The sequence below is a fragment of the Anastrepha obliqua genome, chromosome 3, assembly GCF_027943255.1.
Source record: "Anastrepha obliqua isolate idAnaObli1 chromosome 3, idAnaObli1_1.0, whole genome shotgun sequence".
NCBI classification, from domain to species: domain Eukaryota; kingdom Metazoa; phylum Arthropoda; class Insecta; order Diptera; family Tephritidae; genus Anastrepha; species Anastrepha obliqua.
In genome coordinates, this window is record NC_072894.1 from 76,012,895 (window position 1) to 76,030,446 (window position 17,552).

A 17,552-nucleotide genomic window follows, 5' to 3' on the forward strand; every position below is an offset into this window, starting at 1 on the left:
CGATCAACCCAATTTTTAAGCACATTTTCGATTATTTGGGCTCCAATTTCATGAATGGCAACTTCGATTTCGTGTTTTAAAGCATCAATCGTCTCTGAATGGTTCGCATAGCATTTGTCCCCACCAAAAATAGTCCAACGGGCTTAAATCACAGCTCCGAGGCGGCCAATTGATATCGGAATTTAGGCTGATTATTCGGTTTTCAAGTGTAACTTTGGCAGTGTAAAAAGTTACACCGTCCTGTTGAAACCAAATGTCGTCCATGTCATCCTCTTCAGTTTTTGGAATGAGCATGTCACGGTAACACTCGCCATTTACTGTAACCGTGGCTCCTCGCTCATTTTCGAAAAAAAATTGCCCGATGATACCGCCAGACCAAAAACCGCACCAAACAGTGACTCGTTGTGGATGCTTCTCCACAGTAACGTGTGGATTTTCTGAGCCCCAAATCCGACAATTTTGCTTATTGACGTAGCCACCGATGTGAAAATGAGCTTCATCAGAAAAGAAGAAGAAGACTCACCACTTTGGAAATAGGTTTTCAATATTTCCCAATTTTGTTCAAGGGTATACCGTCCCATTTCGTAAATGTTCAACCTTTAAGTAAATTATGAACACATTTGGCATGTCATTTGTGTTACCATTCTCAAAAAAATAGGTGGTTCAAAAAGCAAACGCTATATGGCCCACGCTGTATTATAAGGAATTTATCCACAGTAACAAGCATTTTGACTTAATTTTACTGAGGCAACATTTTCTGAACCCTCACTGGCCAGAGAGGGTTCTATGATAGTACGGGCCATCATATCCCAATTGGTACAATAACAGAGAGGGCTTCTCAATAAATGTTTCTTAACATATTGAGTGCCACTATATGTTGTAATGTACATACACATAGCCCATACAGTTTACGTACACCTTTCAAATATTAAAAAACAAAAAAACTGAATATAAATTTATAGTTAAAAACATATTTTATTTATTTATTCTTTCATTACATTCTTAAGTTACGAAGCCATGATTCCTCACTTCTTGTTTACATAACGGTAAGTAATTGCAGCAATATGTATATTATAGAACCAGAAAGTCTGCGTACAGTTTTAAAACATATAGAATAAACCTTTATAAATAATATACAAAAAACGAAAATTAATATTTTGTTGGATAGCCACGATGTCCTAGGACTTCACTCAATTTATTTGGCATTGGGTTTACTAACTTATCTATTTCCTCAGTTGTAATCTTCGCACTTTCTGCTCGCATAACACTTCTCAAAGCCTCCTTTTTTGTTATTACATAGGTAATGTCCAATTCTTTTTTCTAGCAGATGCCATAGATGCTCAATAAGGTTGAGACTGTGGGATTTTTTGTAGCGTTGTACTAGAGGCACAGTTTAACGATCTCGGATGTGTGTTTTGGGTCATTATCTTGTTGGAACCAAAGACAATTTGATAAGACAAATATCTGGCATCCTGTTTCAAACTTATTTTTAAAATGTTCAAATAATCCCATTTATCCATCCATAAATCCACCATGATCGTGTTTGACTGTACCGACAAGATTTTATTTCTCAAGATTTGCCTGACGACCTTTTATCCCAAAAATACAAAATTTATTTTTTTCGCAAAAAATTTCTCGTTTCCAAAACTCTGAAGGCAAATTATTATTATTAGAAAATTCAATGCGCTTTCTTCTGTTCAAAAGTGAAATAAGCAGCTTTCTTGGAGCGGCACTACCATGGTATCCAGCTTCACGTAAAATTTTTCTAGCAGTTTCCGCACAAATACTTTTTTAAATATTTGGTTAACGTTTTCAAAAATTGTTATTGATGTGATTCGAGAGCTAACCTTTGCCATATCGATTACGCTGCGCACTTCTCGGACCGATAGTGTTCTTGGACGCCCAGACCCGGCCTTAGATGTTAAAATCACGGTTTGTTTGTAATTGTTTACTACGCGTCGCAAACTATTTCCATCTTTCTAAATTAAAATTTGTTTTTCTTTCTGATGCACTAATTTTGTTCCTTTGATTTCCGTGTTTTCATATTATTACAACTTAAAAATAAAATGTGCAACTGAGTTCACTAACTCATCAATTATAATAAGAAATAACGAAAAGTATCGAAAAAAGAAAACAAATCCTAATAAAGCAACGGTATTATTAAAAGAAATGAACTGTACGCAGACTTTCGGGTTGCTATATTTACATGTTACTGCAATTACTTACCGTTATGTAAACAATGAAGTGAGGAATTATTTCTAGTTTCTTTTGGTTTTGTAACTTAAGAATGTAAAGGGGGGGGAAAAAATAATATAAATGAAATATGTTTTCAGCATTATACATTTACATATATTGAGATTTTAATAAATTTAAATATATTTGTACGCAGATTTTATGGGCTATGTATATACCACATATATTATAAACTCCTAAACTTACAGGGTCCGGCACTAGAAGTGTAACCCATTAAAAAGGCCATAAATTTATTTTGGAAAATTACTTTTATTCAATTCAAAGTAAAAATGTGTGAAAATAATACAAAATTAAGAATCAATTAACTTTTGCTTTGACTATGGCCTTGAGACGGTCCAGAAACGAATCGCAAACTGCCCGAATGTGGTTTGCAGATATTTTGGGCCACTCGCGGACAATGGCTTTTTTCAGTGTCTCGAGACTGGTGAATCTTTTAGTTCGGACCTTGCTCTCGAAAATGACCCAAAGAGTCCAGTGAATTTATGAAGTTTTTAGCCTTTCTTGGTTCACTCCAGCTTTGTGAAACGGTGCCGAGTCCTGTTGAAACGTCCATGGTCACCGAAATGTTTGTCTGGCTTCAAAGCAACCTCCAGAATACTTTCCCGATAATATTTCTCATTTACCTTGACCCTAGACTCGCTGAAAGCGATTGGAGAATGCCCATCTGCGGTTACAGCGGCCCAAACGATTACCTGTGGCGGGTGCTGCCTCATGATGGCCAATCGATGACTCAAATTCTCGTATGAATCAAACTTTGAGATCATTTTCAGTATGCGGCGGATGCTATGGTCAGATATTTTCAGTTCTTTCGCCATTTGATTGGCACTTGTGGTCGGGGATTTCGCTCAAGTTGCTTCTTCATTTTTTGAACCATTTTATGTGACGTTGCAGTGTTTTGATGACCACCTCCATGACGTTTCGCGATGCTACCAGTATGATTGTAACGAGTAATGGTGCACTAAACAAAAACCTTATTTACTTTAAGGTGCTCACTGGTTGTGATTTTCCAGCCAAATATAATTCAATCACACTATTACGTTTGAAACCCCTTACTGATCTTCTTTTTTCGCGTTTACTCTCGGCAAAATGTTTCCCCGCGCTTGTAAACAATACTCTGGACTATCATTTAGCCAACTAACAGACATGATCGGGCATCAGCTGCGCGAGCGGTCTGAAGTTGGTTACACTTCGGGTGCCGGACCCTGTACTATTATTCTTTGAAATTAAAACCATTTCTACAGATTTAAAGATTCAGAAAAAATTCCTAAATTATAACTATCTAACTGTTCTTTCGACCGCGTCCGAGTGCTTTGAAATTAAGCTGATATAGGTATTTAACACGTTCCCTGTCCCAATACAAAAATGCAAAATTGACCGACAAATCCAACAGGGTTTTTTGAATAATTTGTTTTTTTGTAGTCGAGTATCCTATAGCTTTAGTAATAATAATAATTAAAAAAAAAAACGGATGTAGGGTAACACATATGGTCCACGAGCGTAGAGGGACATTTTTGCTTCTGCACGTTCATGAAACACATGTGGTTCATATACCCCCTGACGCACATATGGCTCAGGAACGTATCAGTGCTTATCAGGCGCACGTTTACTGAACCATATGTGGCTCAGCGGACAGGGAACGTGTTAACCACAAGGACTTTGCTAGGTAGACAAGGGACTATGAAGTTACCCGCACAATGAGCGGGTTAGGGCTCCCTTGACTACCTTTGGTTTGCCCCTTTGTTGAGTAAGTGCACCAAGGTCCCTTTTGCGCAGCACCCTCCCCTCTGTGTTACTTTTGTGTGAAAAAGATTTAAGCATCTGCGTTCTCACCACTATTTTACTATGCATTCGCCTAATGAATTTCATCTGCAGTACGAACCAGTTAATCAACAGCCATTTTTCAGAGAGCTTCTGGAAAAAAAAAATTTTCGTGATGATGCACTGGAGTTATTATATTTCTGGTGTAACTTAAATACGTGTGAGGTTTATTAGGCTTAAAGAAGCATACATCGAAAAAGTAATTTCATACACTTCAGTCCGCTAACTATTCGGCCTACCTCGTAGAAAGGCACCATAAACACGGCCACCGTAGCCAAATGGGTTATCGCGTGAGTACCATTTGGGAGTGTGCAGGTTCGAAGATCCGTGCGAAAAACAGTAAAATTTTTGTAATAGTGGTTGCCCCTCGGCAGGCATTGGCAAACCTCCGAGTGTAGCTCCTTATAGAAAATCATCCGCCGTTCGGAAGCCGAACTCCTAACAGAAGTATATGCGCCAATTATTATTATATTATTTTTTTTTTATGTGAAATTGGCAGTCAAAAAGTAAGTTAGAATCTTTAGCTAGCAAACTCTTTAGCCAATGTCAAACATTCTCTGTCTATTTGTGATTTTTTTGGTATTAGGGTCGTATTTTCCGATGTTTTATGGACGATCTACTTACCACCTTATGATGAACACAGTTGTCACGAGTATTGTGTTCAATTTTTTTCAGGAGTGATAGAAGAATTTCGCTATTGCAAATTACTATAAAAAGTATGCCCAGAGAATTACAGAACTAAACAACAATACAAATAAAAAATATATATTAGTATTTATATCGAATATCACATGAGTGTCCATTCTTGAACTGAACAGGGAATATCGAGGGAGCTACACAATACATCAAACACCGTTTCTCTCCCGAAAATCTAGTGCATTATACTGGCATACTGAAAGCCTGGGAAAAGTTAACAGGATTAAATGGATTATTGCCCATAAGTTATGTACGACACCAAGATTGAGGTGGGCGATAAACAACTTCAAGCCGCTAAAATCACCTGGTGTTGATGGCATCTTTCCGTCATTACTCTAAAAAGGCATAGCTTCTAGAACCACTTACCAGAATTTTTAGAACAAGGGATGCAAAAGTTTGCACCGAAGGCAGGAGAAAAAGATCCACATCGTCCTAAACCGTTCAGACCAATTTGTCTTACGTCATTTACTTTAAAAATGATAGAAAAGGTAATAAAATGTAATACGCAACTACATCAGGGACATGATCCTTCAAAATGCACCACTGCATTCATGTCAACATTCAAATTGGGTTCGGTGATCAACTGCCAATGTGCTTCGAGACAGTATAGAAAGAAGAAAGCTGGGAAAGCTCTAAGTAGGAACGAAATTAATAATTCTAGATAAACCAACTATTTCACGAGAGATAGCAACTATTTCGGGGAGCATAACGGCAAATACATCCTCAAGATAGTGTACTATCACCATTAATGTGGAGCTTAGTACTATATGAACTCTTCATGGAATTAGATATTTCAAAGCTTTGCTGACGAAATAGTCATAGTATAATATGTAGAGGGAAATTCGAAGATACTCTATGTAATAGAACTCAATTAGGTTTGAAACTAACTAAAAAGTGATGTGTTAAGGTGGACCTGAACATAAAAAAAATTGGACAAATACTAAAATTTTCTTTTTTCGTTTATTTCAAGTCTGAAACATAATTACAGTTTTTACAGACCACTTAGAACTAATATGAGCTTAAATTACTAAATTGTTAGAGCAATAAAAAAAAGAGTTTAGAAATTCATAAAATTCATTCTTTGACACCGACAAGCCAAGCGGAATAGATCTCGAGATCTCATTGAATTCTCTAAGAGCGTGGTCAATTGGAGCGTAAAGTTGGGCTCAGAGAAATGCTATGTACCCATCAAGCGGATAATAGATCTTTCAGATCGCAGTAGTAAATGTCGTCATAATAATACTCCTTCACGGCCGCCGTAGCCAAATGGATGGGGGCGTCACTACTATTCCGTAGTGCACGGATTCAAAACCCCGGATATGAAATACCAAATGAGGAGTGGAGGAAGGAAGTAAATTGCAGGAGGAGCTCGCCCAAATAATCAAACAACGATATAAGCGCCATGTACATATAGATTATATTATATAATGACATTCTACGGCCATGTGGTTTTGGCAGCGTCTCTAAAAGTTTACTTCTCGCATTTCTACATGATCCTAAAAAGAATAAAGTAAGTAAATATTTTTTTGTGAAGACATTTGAGTAAGTTGGTCTTAACTTCTCTATATAGTGTTGACACTTTTTAAGTAAGTGGACATTAGAAGTAGACCTGGGAGAATTCTTAAGCAGAGATCTATGCAATTTACATAGTGAAAAAACTGGTAGGTGTAATGAACCTCCGTCCTTCAAAATTCGTCTTCTTTGTTTTCGTAGACAGTCAAGCTGCGATTAAGGTCCTTAGGTAGCAAGTAACTTCAAAAGAGTTCAACAAGGGCAAAGATCCCAACAGTCCCACAACACGCCGTCTCTCCGAGAAGCAAATAGAATCATACAGTCCCTCTTCCTAGCTACCAACATGATATGGGCTAATATGGATAACCGCAGGGTATCGTGCCCTTTTTGGCTAACACGCAATGGACGCAGAAGACAGATCGAAAATTGGTTGTTGTTTTTGTTGTTGCAGCAGGTATAAGCCCTGTCAGTGTAGTGTATATCACCGGTCGTTGGGTCCAGAGGGAGAGGGGTGTTAGATGAGTGATAAGATAAGTAGCAGTTTAACCTGCTACAAAACCCCGAACGCAATTGTGCCAGTGTTACGCGTGACTCAAAGCACTTCCTGTGCGAAATTCAACATTCGAAGAATGTTTTTAAGTCTCATTGGGTTAGTGGGTTTTGCCAAAGACATATTGTCATACGCAGTCAAATTTCAAATTTTTTTTTTTTTTTTTATTATTAGTATTTTCATTGCAACTAGTATAACATTACATATATATACTAACGAGCAATTTTTGTGGAGTTTTGTTACAACAAATAATTTAAGTTAATCCTCAGCAAAATACAATTCATACTTTTAATTGATTTTTATTTATTTATTAGTTTAAATCTAGAGGTTTTTTACGTTTGAGCCTTCGTTTCCATTGTGTATTATCGTTAAGAATCAACGCTTCATTGTTAATATGCTTGCTTAGTCGCTCTGTGTGCGACTTAGCAAATTTCTTTATGGTTGCCGTAACCGAATCAATATTGAGGTCACGTTCTAGATCTTGCGTCCTAATGTACCATGGAGCACAAACTGCATGCTTGAGTGCCGTAGTCTGAAATCTTTGTATATGCGCTGTGTTACTATAGCTGGTGCAACCCCATAGCTGAATCCCATAGGTCCAGATAGGTTTGAGAATTTGTTTGTAAAGCAGTATCTTGTTGGGTGTGGATAACGCTGATTGCTTACCCATTAGCCAATGCATATTTTGGAATTTTAGGTCCAGTTCTTCTCTTTTCTTTTTCACGTGCGCACTCCATCTAAGTTTCGTGTCGAGCGTCATACCTAGATACTTTGCTGTATTAGAGTATGGTACTTTAATGCTGTTTATGTATATTGGCAGGTAGTTATTCTTTTTGTTTGTAAAGTTGATGTGTACAGACTTTGTTTCGTTCAGTTTAATGTGCCATTTAACTGTCCAATTGTATATTTTATTGATAGCAAGCTGCAGTTGTGTAGTAGACTCTATTTCTATCTTTCCGACGGTTAATATTGCAGTATCATCAGCAAATGTTGCTATAAAGCAATTTCTGCTGTTTGGCAGGTCGTGAGTGAAAAGTAGATAGAGAAGAGGTCCAAGCACACTTCCTTGCGGCACACCAGCTTTTATCTCTTTCAGTTCAGAGAACTCATCTTCGTACCTGACGCGAAAATAGCGCTCAGATAGGTAGGCTTTTAAGATATTAAAACATTTTGTTGGCAGTACATTCTTTATTTTCCACAGCAGGCCAGCATAACATACTTTATCGAAAGCTTTAGAGACATCGAGAAATACAGCCGAACAGACATTTTTTTCTTCAAATGTGTTCTCGATGATACGAGTTAATCTGTGAATTTGGTCAATAGTTGAGTGGCGCGCGCGAAATCCAAATTGGTGTGTTGGTATTATTTGTTTATTTTCTATGATATTGCTTAGGCGCTTTATTTCAAATGTATATAATATTATTAAATTTAAAAATTAATTTTTTTATTAGAAAGTAACTTTTTTTATAACCGGCGCGTACATCTTTGTGGACTGTTTTGCCGATCTCCTTCTCCAATTCGTGCTATGCGTCTTGATTTTGTTCCACAACTGGGGAAGGTCTAAAGTATTATGTCGCGCCCAAAAGGCGGGTTGTTTTTTATGAGGAACTTTTTCATGGCAGAATTGCATTCGGGGTTTTGTCCTCGCCTGACGAGGGCTACCGCTATTAGAAAAAACGTTTTACATCATTTGATGCTTCATATTTGAACTCGAGCTCTACCGAATAGTAGATACGCACAAACCATTCGGCTCCGGCGGCGTGAGTTTACCCACAGCGGATATCTGTGACCACCGAATGAACTCTTTCTAGAGACTAATCTACCCTTCTTAATTTAAATAATCAAAGTATCAGCTGTCCATGGAACTTACAAATATTGCGTTCTTGTACGTGTTTTTTATATAATATTTTTCTTTTTGAGAATACTTTAAAATTTGCAAAAGTTACTGAAAAAGTAGTGTTATTTCAAAATAACTGCTAAAACAGTTTTCTCTGGAAATGCCCACACATATAGATATATCCATAAAGGGTGATCAGATAGGACGTACTTTTCCAATAAGGGTCTTTTGACAGATGACGCGTGACTATTATCAAAGTAAATACATGATTTTTTCAGTATTCATTGACATTTACTCATGGAAAGACTTACACCTAAACAACGTTCACATATTTTACAATTATACTACGAAAAACGACGAAAAGTTTTTATCGCACGCTCAGGCCAACAATTTTGTTCAGTGATGATGCCCATTTTTGGCTTAATGGCTACGTCAACCAGCAAAATTGCTGTAATTGTTCTGAAGAACAACCCAAAGCCACTGAAAACAACCGTTTGGTGCGACCTATGGGCATGACCGTTCCCATGACAGTCGGTTCTACGTTACTGGAACGACCCGGATTTATATCCAGCCAAGGACTGTCACTCCTGCAGCATTCCCCGTGCATGGGGAATGTTTATGTTGCTACAACAACAACAACCTACGGGCTAGAGGAATCATCGGCCCATATTTCTTCAAATACGAGGCTGAAACCAATGTAACACTTAATGGCGAACGCTATTGCGCTATTAAGCCCGTGATCTCCATAACATTTACAGCAGGATGGCATTACTAGCCATACAGTCCGTGAAACAATGGATTTCGTCGGTTCGGTGAGCAATTCATCTCTCGTCTCGGGCCAAGACCGTGTGATATCACACCTGTGGACTTTTATTTGTGGGGGATATAAAGTCTAAATGCTTTGTGGGTAAACCAGTTTCGGTTGAGGCATTGGAAGCCAACATTACTAAAGTTATTCACGAGATACTGACCACAAACAGCCAACATTTGAAAGAGAACATCTTTAAAAAATAATAAAGATTGCCCAGCCAGTTTGAATTTTGGTGGTTTTATTTCAATTTAAAATCCGATATCTTTAAATTGATGACTCTTTACATACGTATGGGCAAAAAACAAACCAGCGAGATGGGCAAAGGTAAGTTTTAAACAAAAAATTACCTGATAATCGTTAGTTTACTATACTTAAATGTGTCCTGTGTTGAATCCAAAACAAATATATATATATGTATTAGAAAAAGTATTTATGAAAATATCACCGCACAAAAACCGAAAAGAAGAGGACTCAATTGTTTTATCTTGCTTTGGACTTTTAATTGATGTTTAAAGAATATATAAGCATAATATACAACCATTTTGTTTTTTTTCATCTATTATAGTACCGATGAGGATGCCCGCCAAGCAATGATGCTTGATCGTGAAAAAATCAATGAGGTTCAAGTACGTTTATTACTCTCCTCGCGAGCTGAAATGCAAAAAGTCATAGAAACTGCACGCCAACAATCCCTGTTAGCCCTAAAAAATGCAGGTGCTTTGCCAAATATTAAAACCACCGTAGCATCACCATCTTTGTCCACACCGCAGCCGCCAGTCATTACCCCTAATAGTTTACATAACATTCTTTCAAGTGCTGCACCATCATTTTTGGCTTACCAGAAACAAGCTGGTATCACCTTGATAGAAAATCCGATTGAAAGTAGTACCACTGAGTCTGCGAATACATATCGTAGTAGCGCAGAAAAGAGTCGCGATCGTCGTCGTTCCGTATCTCGTGATCGTCGTCGATCACGGTCACGTGACCGCAACGACCGAAGCGATCGTAGTAGTTCGCGACGAGGACGACGTGAGAGAAGTCGCTCCCGATCACGAGATCGGGATTATAAGAGTCGACGATCCAGCCGACGTTCACGCAGTCGAGAACGGAGCCATGATCGAACTCGTGATCGTAGTACTGAGCGCAGCCGAAATTCGAGTCGGAGCAATGCAATTAATAAAGAACGAGACAATGCTAACCAATCTAGTAAATCCTCGAAAGACATCCCGAGTAATAAAATTTCCACAAAAGTAACGGATACAAGTGAGAGCGCTAGCGCCAAGGTGGGAATCATTCCCTCGTGGGGGATACCTGCCATGAATTCGTACCAAACAAATATTACAAATGACAGTACAACTGTCGTAAGCAGCGCTACGGCATTTAATGTAACAACTCCCGGTATCAATAATATATTGAATCCATTCAGTATGGGTGGCACTATCCCAGGTATACGGAGCTCTCAAGTGGCGAACTCCTACACAAGCACCAAAAGTAATAAAAGTCCAGAACCTCAATCTAACACGAACACCGCAAATATACCAGCCGCCACCACCGTTCCAACATTCCAAAGTGGCTCATCTGCAGTCTCAACTTCAAACAATTACAGCATAAATTTTTTTAATTCTAATTCAAATAGTAGTGACTCTGCCAAACATTTTGCCTTGCAAAATCCCTACACTGTTGCAATTCAACAAGCTACAATTAATACAAACTCATTAGAATCTTCTAGTTCGACAACACGCAGCCCAACACAACAGCCCAGCAACACAATGTTCTCAGGTATCAGTTTAATCGAGAATAAATCGGATCTAAAATTGCCACAAACAAATCCATCCCCATCGACATCGGCATCTAATTTTGCAACAGTGAGCCAGCTGACACAAGAACCAATAGCTTTCGCCAATACAAACCCCTATGCTCAGATGTATCCGAATCTGTTCGCACAAGCCGCTGCCGCCAGTATTGGCAAACCAAGTGGTATTCAACAGAAAGCTCGAGAACCAGAAATACAGAGATCAAAAGAGCCATTGAAAGAGAGCTGCTGCATCAAGATTAGTAACATGTGTGCCAGTACCACTTACAGCGACGTGCGTAAATTCTTCATGGGTCTCTTTATACCACACAACGGTATTAAAATGGTAAACGATAAACATGGTCTCCGCATCGGAGTAGCATTTGTACAATTCTCGCGGGTCTCCAGCGTGCATAAAGCGATAATGCGCAACAACTCGTTACTTAAGACGAAACTGGTCAAAGTGGAGCTAGTGAGCGATGAGGAATTCGAGCAAGTGGAAGACAGTTATCGTCCTCAAGGTCGATTTGACCGTAGTGATCGAGGAGATCGTAACTATCAAGACAGTCGAAGTGATTACGATCGTCAAGATGATGACAACAACGGTGGAAACTCGAACTACCGTAGTGATCGCGAGGGAACATTGGGCTTCGAACCAAAAAGTGAACCATTTACTGTTATCTATATTGAAGATATACCGTCTTCAGCTGTCGAGCACGATCTAATGCGCATGTTCTCATCGTATACTATTTTCGACATACTTTTGACTCCGAGTCGCGAAAATAGGCGGGAATTTAAGGGGCATGTGCTTTTCTCCCGTGCTGAAGAAGCCAAAGCAGCTTTGGAGGACAAATCAAAGCATATGATTGGATATCGAAAAGTACGTGTACGTCCTGGTACAGTGGAGGAAATGGAAAGAGAAAAGGAGAAAGTAAGACTAGCAAATGAACAGCTGATGAAAGAAGAGGAAGCCTTAGCGGAAGCGGAGAGGTTGAAAGAAGAGGAAAACCAAGGAGAGGACGATATGGACGTAGCAGATGATGCAAGTAGTCTAAATGGCGCAGATACTAACAACGACGAGCAAAATGAGCCCAATATTTCTTTAGAACCCAGTAATCCAAAGATACCAAGTCTTTTCGATATGTCTTCATCCAAAAATGATGATAGTCTGGCAAGAGGTGATGAATTTAATAATGCACCAAGCGATCCTCGCCTGCGTCGACAAAAACCAAGTCGTTTTGAACCATTAAAACCGGCGGACGAAATGAACCCAAATATGAAAACTGGCAACATTGGTATGGATAGTAATATGAGCTTAAATAGTAACATGGGTATGAACTTGGGCACGAACATGATCAATAACATGGGATTGAACTCCAACATGGGTATGAATATGAACATGAACAGTGGAGGAAATTTTTTGCCACCGATGATGAATAGCAACAATAACAATAACAATATGAATAATAACAACATGAACTTCAACGCAAATCCAATGGGAATGAATAATAACTTTATACTTATGAAAAACTGCGACTACAACACGCGTATAAATGATGTCGCTGAACTGTTACAGGGAGCATTTTTACGTCTGAAACACATTGAACCATTGCGTGGTGAACGTAATATGCCGACTGGTGAGTTCATAGTCGAGTTTCAAGATTCTCAAGACGCAGAAAACGCCATACGCCAATTTAATAACATTTCATTCCGTCAACGTAAACTACGCATACGCTCCATAATGCCGCAAGAGATCGCCGACCGTATTAGAAAGCCGTTCATGAATTGTTATCCCGGAGGTGGTGGCCCAAGTGGGCGTCCATTCGACAGAAACCCATTTTCAAGAAATAGCAATGAAATGACACTAAACGATGGTCCACCGCCGATGATGGCTTACGGCAGTAGTCTTGGCGGACGCTACGGCAGTAATAATATGAATAATGATAACAACAACGGACGAGGTTGTGGTCCGATGAGTCGTGGTAGTCGCTCTGATCATCATATAGGCAGCGGTGCACGCAATCACGGAGGTCGTAACAACAATAGCGGCTCCAGCCACGATGGTCGTAATTCAGATCAGGATGATGACATTCAAATCATCGAAGACAGCAGTAACGATGTTATTATTAGTGCTGATAATGGTCCAAACGGTGATGATGGCAGTGAAAATGGTGGCATACCAGAGAAATTCACACGTCCCGGCTGCGTGATATCTATGGAGAATGTACCTTACAAAGCCGAGCTTATAGATATACTAAAATTTTTCTCTGGTTTTGACCTTACGCCTGACGATATCATAAGACGTTTCAATGATGATGGCACAGCAACAGGTGATGCACGTGTGACCTTCGCAACTCCATCCATGGCGCGCTCTGCCTACAATTCACGACGAAGAAAACAGATTTTCAATCGCACAATACGTTTAACGTTGCTGTAGGATACTGGGAAGTAATTATGTAATGAAGGTTGTAAATTTAGTAGTGGGGCTATATATGAATTATAATAAGAATTAATTCCCGTAAGTTCTAGTTTTAATATTTAGTTTACTAATGTTAAACATAAATAATTGTATTCCGTAAGTGCGAGAATTTCTTGTATGAATGAGATAATGCAATTGGTTGAGTGGGTGTGTCATTGAAACCTTTTCAAGCCTTTTCTTCATTTTGTCTATAAATTAAGGAGTTTATTTTGATGTAAATAGGTTAGCTCAGAGGGAACCAAAATATTATAACACAATATATATAGAAATGTTTACTTTTGTATTTTAATAGCAACCATGGGCTATATTTTAAAAATATCGTTGTAATCGTTATATCAATAGTTGAACTGAGTGTTTGTCTGATGGTTTGAAAAGGATAATCATAATCATAATCATACTTATTATATTATATGTACTATACGTATATAAGATGTACTTTAACATACTATTTCAGTGGCTCTGAAAAATATAATACTACCTAAGCTCCATTTAACCCATTTCACAAATACCTATAGATACATAGATATCTATTTATGTACATACCATTTATATTCATCTACTTGTGTAGATATTTTATTGTTAAATAAAATATTGATACTATTAAATTGAATAAAATATTGATACTATTTTATTACAAGCTTGTAACTATTATTTAGAGATATGCAGTTCTGCTAATGCTGATGAGGATCAGCATAAGCATTCGAATCAAGTATGGTTCTAACGTTAAGGGGTGGAAGCTATCTTACAACAGTGTAAATCGCGTAATAAAGTTCTAATTTTGTTGTTTCAATAGCATAAGGCAGCTCTGCATTCTTACTTTCTGCTGTCCTGATCTCCTCGTAGGGCAAAGGCCCATAAGGCAGCTCTGCATTCTTACTTTCTGCTGTCCTGATCTCCTCGTAGGGCAAAGGCCCAATAGATCTACATGGTGAAGTCCAAAATAAAGAAGACTGGCGTCACATCCCTATCTGACTTCCAGTGAAAGCTTGGGGACATTCAGTTCAGTGGAACTGAAGTTATTCCGTCTAAAGTGTCAGTATGTTTGTGTCATTGGTACAAAAATGAGTTTCGAATAAAGAGCTAATATCAAATTTTGTTTTAAAATCGGAAAAACGTTTACCCAAGCATTTGAATTGATGAAAACAGTTTATGGCGACGATTGTCTATCTCGTTCCAGAGTTCATGAGTGGTTTACACGTTTCAGAGATGGGTGTGAGGACATAAATTGCAATGAACATACGGGCCGCCCAAAATCAGAACATCACCGAAAACTCCATCGAAATTGTTCGTAAATTTATCAAAAATGAACCGAAATCATCGTTGAAATTCATGGAATCGGAATTGAATATCTCCAAAACATCGATTTATTGCATTTTAACTGATAATTTCGGCTTACAAAAGGTCTGTGCACGTTTCATTCAGCACAAGTTAACTGAGGACCAAAAATTGCTCAGAATTAAACATTCGAAAGACCTCATTAAAGAGGCGAGAAAAGACGAGAACTTCCTTTACAACATTGTAACAGGTGATGAAACGTGGTGTTTCCAACATGAACCTGACACTAAGCTCAAAGTGCCGAATGGAAGGCTCCAGACGAGCCACCACTCAAAAAACCGCGTTTGGAGAAGTCAAAAATCAAGTCGATGCTCATTTGTTTGTACGATTCCAAGGGAATTGTGCACAAGGAGTTCGTGCCAATGGCCCAAACCGTCAATGAATTTTCTATCTTGGTGTTTTGAAGCGTTTGTTGCATCGCATTCGTGGAGTTCGCCTTGAATACCGCGAAGGAGGAAAGTGACGCTTATTGCATGATAATGCACCATCTCATCGATCCATCACCATCAATCACTCATTGTATTCGCCTGATATGGCTCCCTGTGACTTCTACCCATTCGGAAAATTGCATTTGGCCATGAAAGGAAAACGTTTTGCGTCCGTAGAGGCTATCCAAAAGGCTTCTTCCGACATCCTGAAGACATTCCGGTCAATTACTTGAAACACTATTTTGGAAAACTCTTACATCGTTTAAAAGGAGACCAGAGAGGACTATTTTGAATAAATAAACTCGACGTTATCAGAACAAAGTTCCTGTTGTTTCTATTTTAGCTCAGTCTTATTTATTTTGGACTTCACCTTGTAAATCGCACTATATCGATCGGATAGATTGCTGCGCCAATTATTGTCTCGACAATAATCAGGTGAAACGAAATGGGGCTGGAAAAATCGTCAACTTGAATTTTACCATTGCAAATGTCTAATAATTATTTTGGAAATATGACCACTCTTTAGCCATTTTGTAATGCAACTCGCATACTTTTGAATAGCGGCTGATGATCTTGGAATGTCTGGCAGCGTTTGGCGAAAACTGTCGGCCAGCAGTAGAATCGTACCCCTAAAGAGGTTCTGATTAATGCGCAAGTCTTTCTTCGATCCAGTGCTTCCAATACTCGTTTGTGGGGCCCAAATGATAATTTTGCTACTTTATACTGCTTTCGTCATTGCTGATTTTTTGGAAATGTTTCATGTCGTTACCGTCAGCAACGACGGATGAAGAAACATCAAGGAAAAAACGAAAAATTACGCGTACTATAGAAATAAGCAGGCATAAAATGGATCGTGATCCAGATTTCAAAGCTTTTAAATATGTATTTTGCGATTCGATCACGATCAGTCGATATTTTACGCTACACGGTCGACAAATATCACGATCCAGTATTCCAATCCAAATACGGCGATATTTATTAATCGTATACGATTCACCGAAAAAAAGATTACAACAAAATGATATTCACCTGTTTCATAACGACCATAGTGTAATAATATAAAGAGTGCCAGGTAGCAATGACATTATTTTTCAGTACGCAGATTTGGCAGTATGCAGTCATTTTTGTTTTTATTCTGGTTCATTCTTCTAAAAATATTTAACTGGCATAGTGAACATTTTTTTTTTTAATTTGAAATGAAAGAGAACAAGTGGTACATATTTTTTGGAAATGTTTCATGTCGTTTACAAATTCAGTGATAGTTTGAGCGCAGAATGAGTTGTTTGTACCCCTTCTAGTAATTTTGCAACAATGCCAAAGGATGCGACAACTAGAAGTATTTAATTTTTTGTGCGAAGCTAATATCAATGAAACCAGGAAAGTTTTACCGGTTCCTAAGCCGTCGTTGACAGCTTTCATCAATGTATTGTATGTGGTCTTGTTCTTCTTCTTGATTGACGCGATAGCCGCTTAGGCAATTTTGGCCCAGTTTAAGAAAACGCACCAGTCGTTTTTCTCGTGCGCCAGTTGGACTCATCAAGTGAAGCCAAGTTCCACCTGATCTTTCCAACGCAGGGGAGGCCTTCCTCGGGAGCGTTTCTATCGATTCGGAAGACATGACCCAGCCAACGGAGCCGTTGTATCTTTACTCGCTGGGCTACGTCTATGTATGTATGTCTGAAACACTTCAAAGAGTTAGATGAGCTAGACGAATACGGCCGGTAATCTACACTACACTAGCAGGGTTAAGGATACTGCTACAACAACAGGCATTATGCTTTGTCCAGTCCAAGAGAGATTCTTCGTTGGGTTTCAATGCCGATATTATTATTAATACTGCTTCCTAGGTAAACGAAGTTCTTTTACAACCTCTAAATGGTAACTGGCCACACTGAAGTGGGTGCCGACTGTTTCTTTCATGACAGGAGATATTTCGATTTGTCCTCGTTCACGACCAAACCCATTCGGTTTGCTTTTTTATGCAGTTAAGAAAAGGCAGAATTAAAGTTAAGTCCAGAAATTGTACGTTCTTATAAAAAAT

The 17,552-nt window shown here is 38.6% G+C and overlaps 1 protein-coding gene across 3 annotated transcripts in view; it reads left to right on the forward strand.

Annotated features, from left to right (window-relative positions):
- LOC129240311 (probable WRKY transcription factor protein 1) overlaps positions 1-14,319 on the forward strand; it is a 59,490-nt gene extending 45,171 nt beyond the window's left edge. For all 3 annotated transcript variants that reach the window (XM_054876034.1, XM_054876033.1, XM_054876035.1), the window contains one exon: positions 10,043-14,319. In XM_054876034.1, coding sequence (XP_054732009.1) covers positions 10,043-13,706 — 3,664 coding nt within the window. In that variant the 3' untranslated portion in view covers positions 13,707-14,319. The remainder of the gene's footprint in view (positions 1-10,042) is intronic.
- Positions 14,320-17,552: the final 3,233 nt, after the last annotated feature.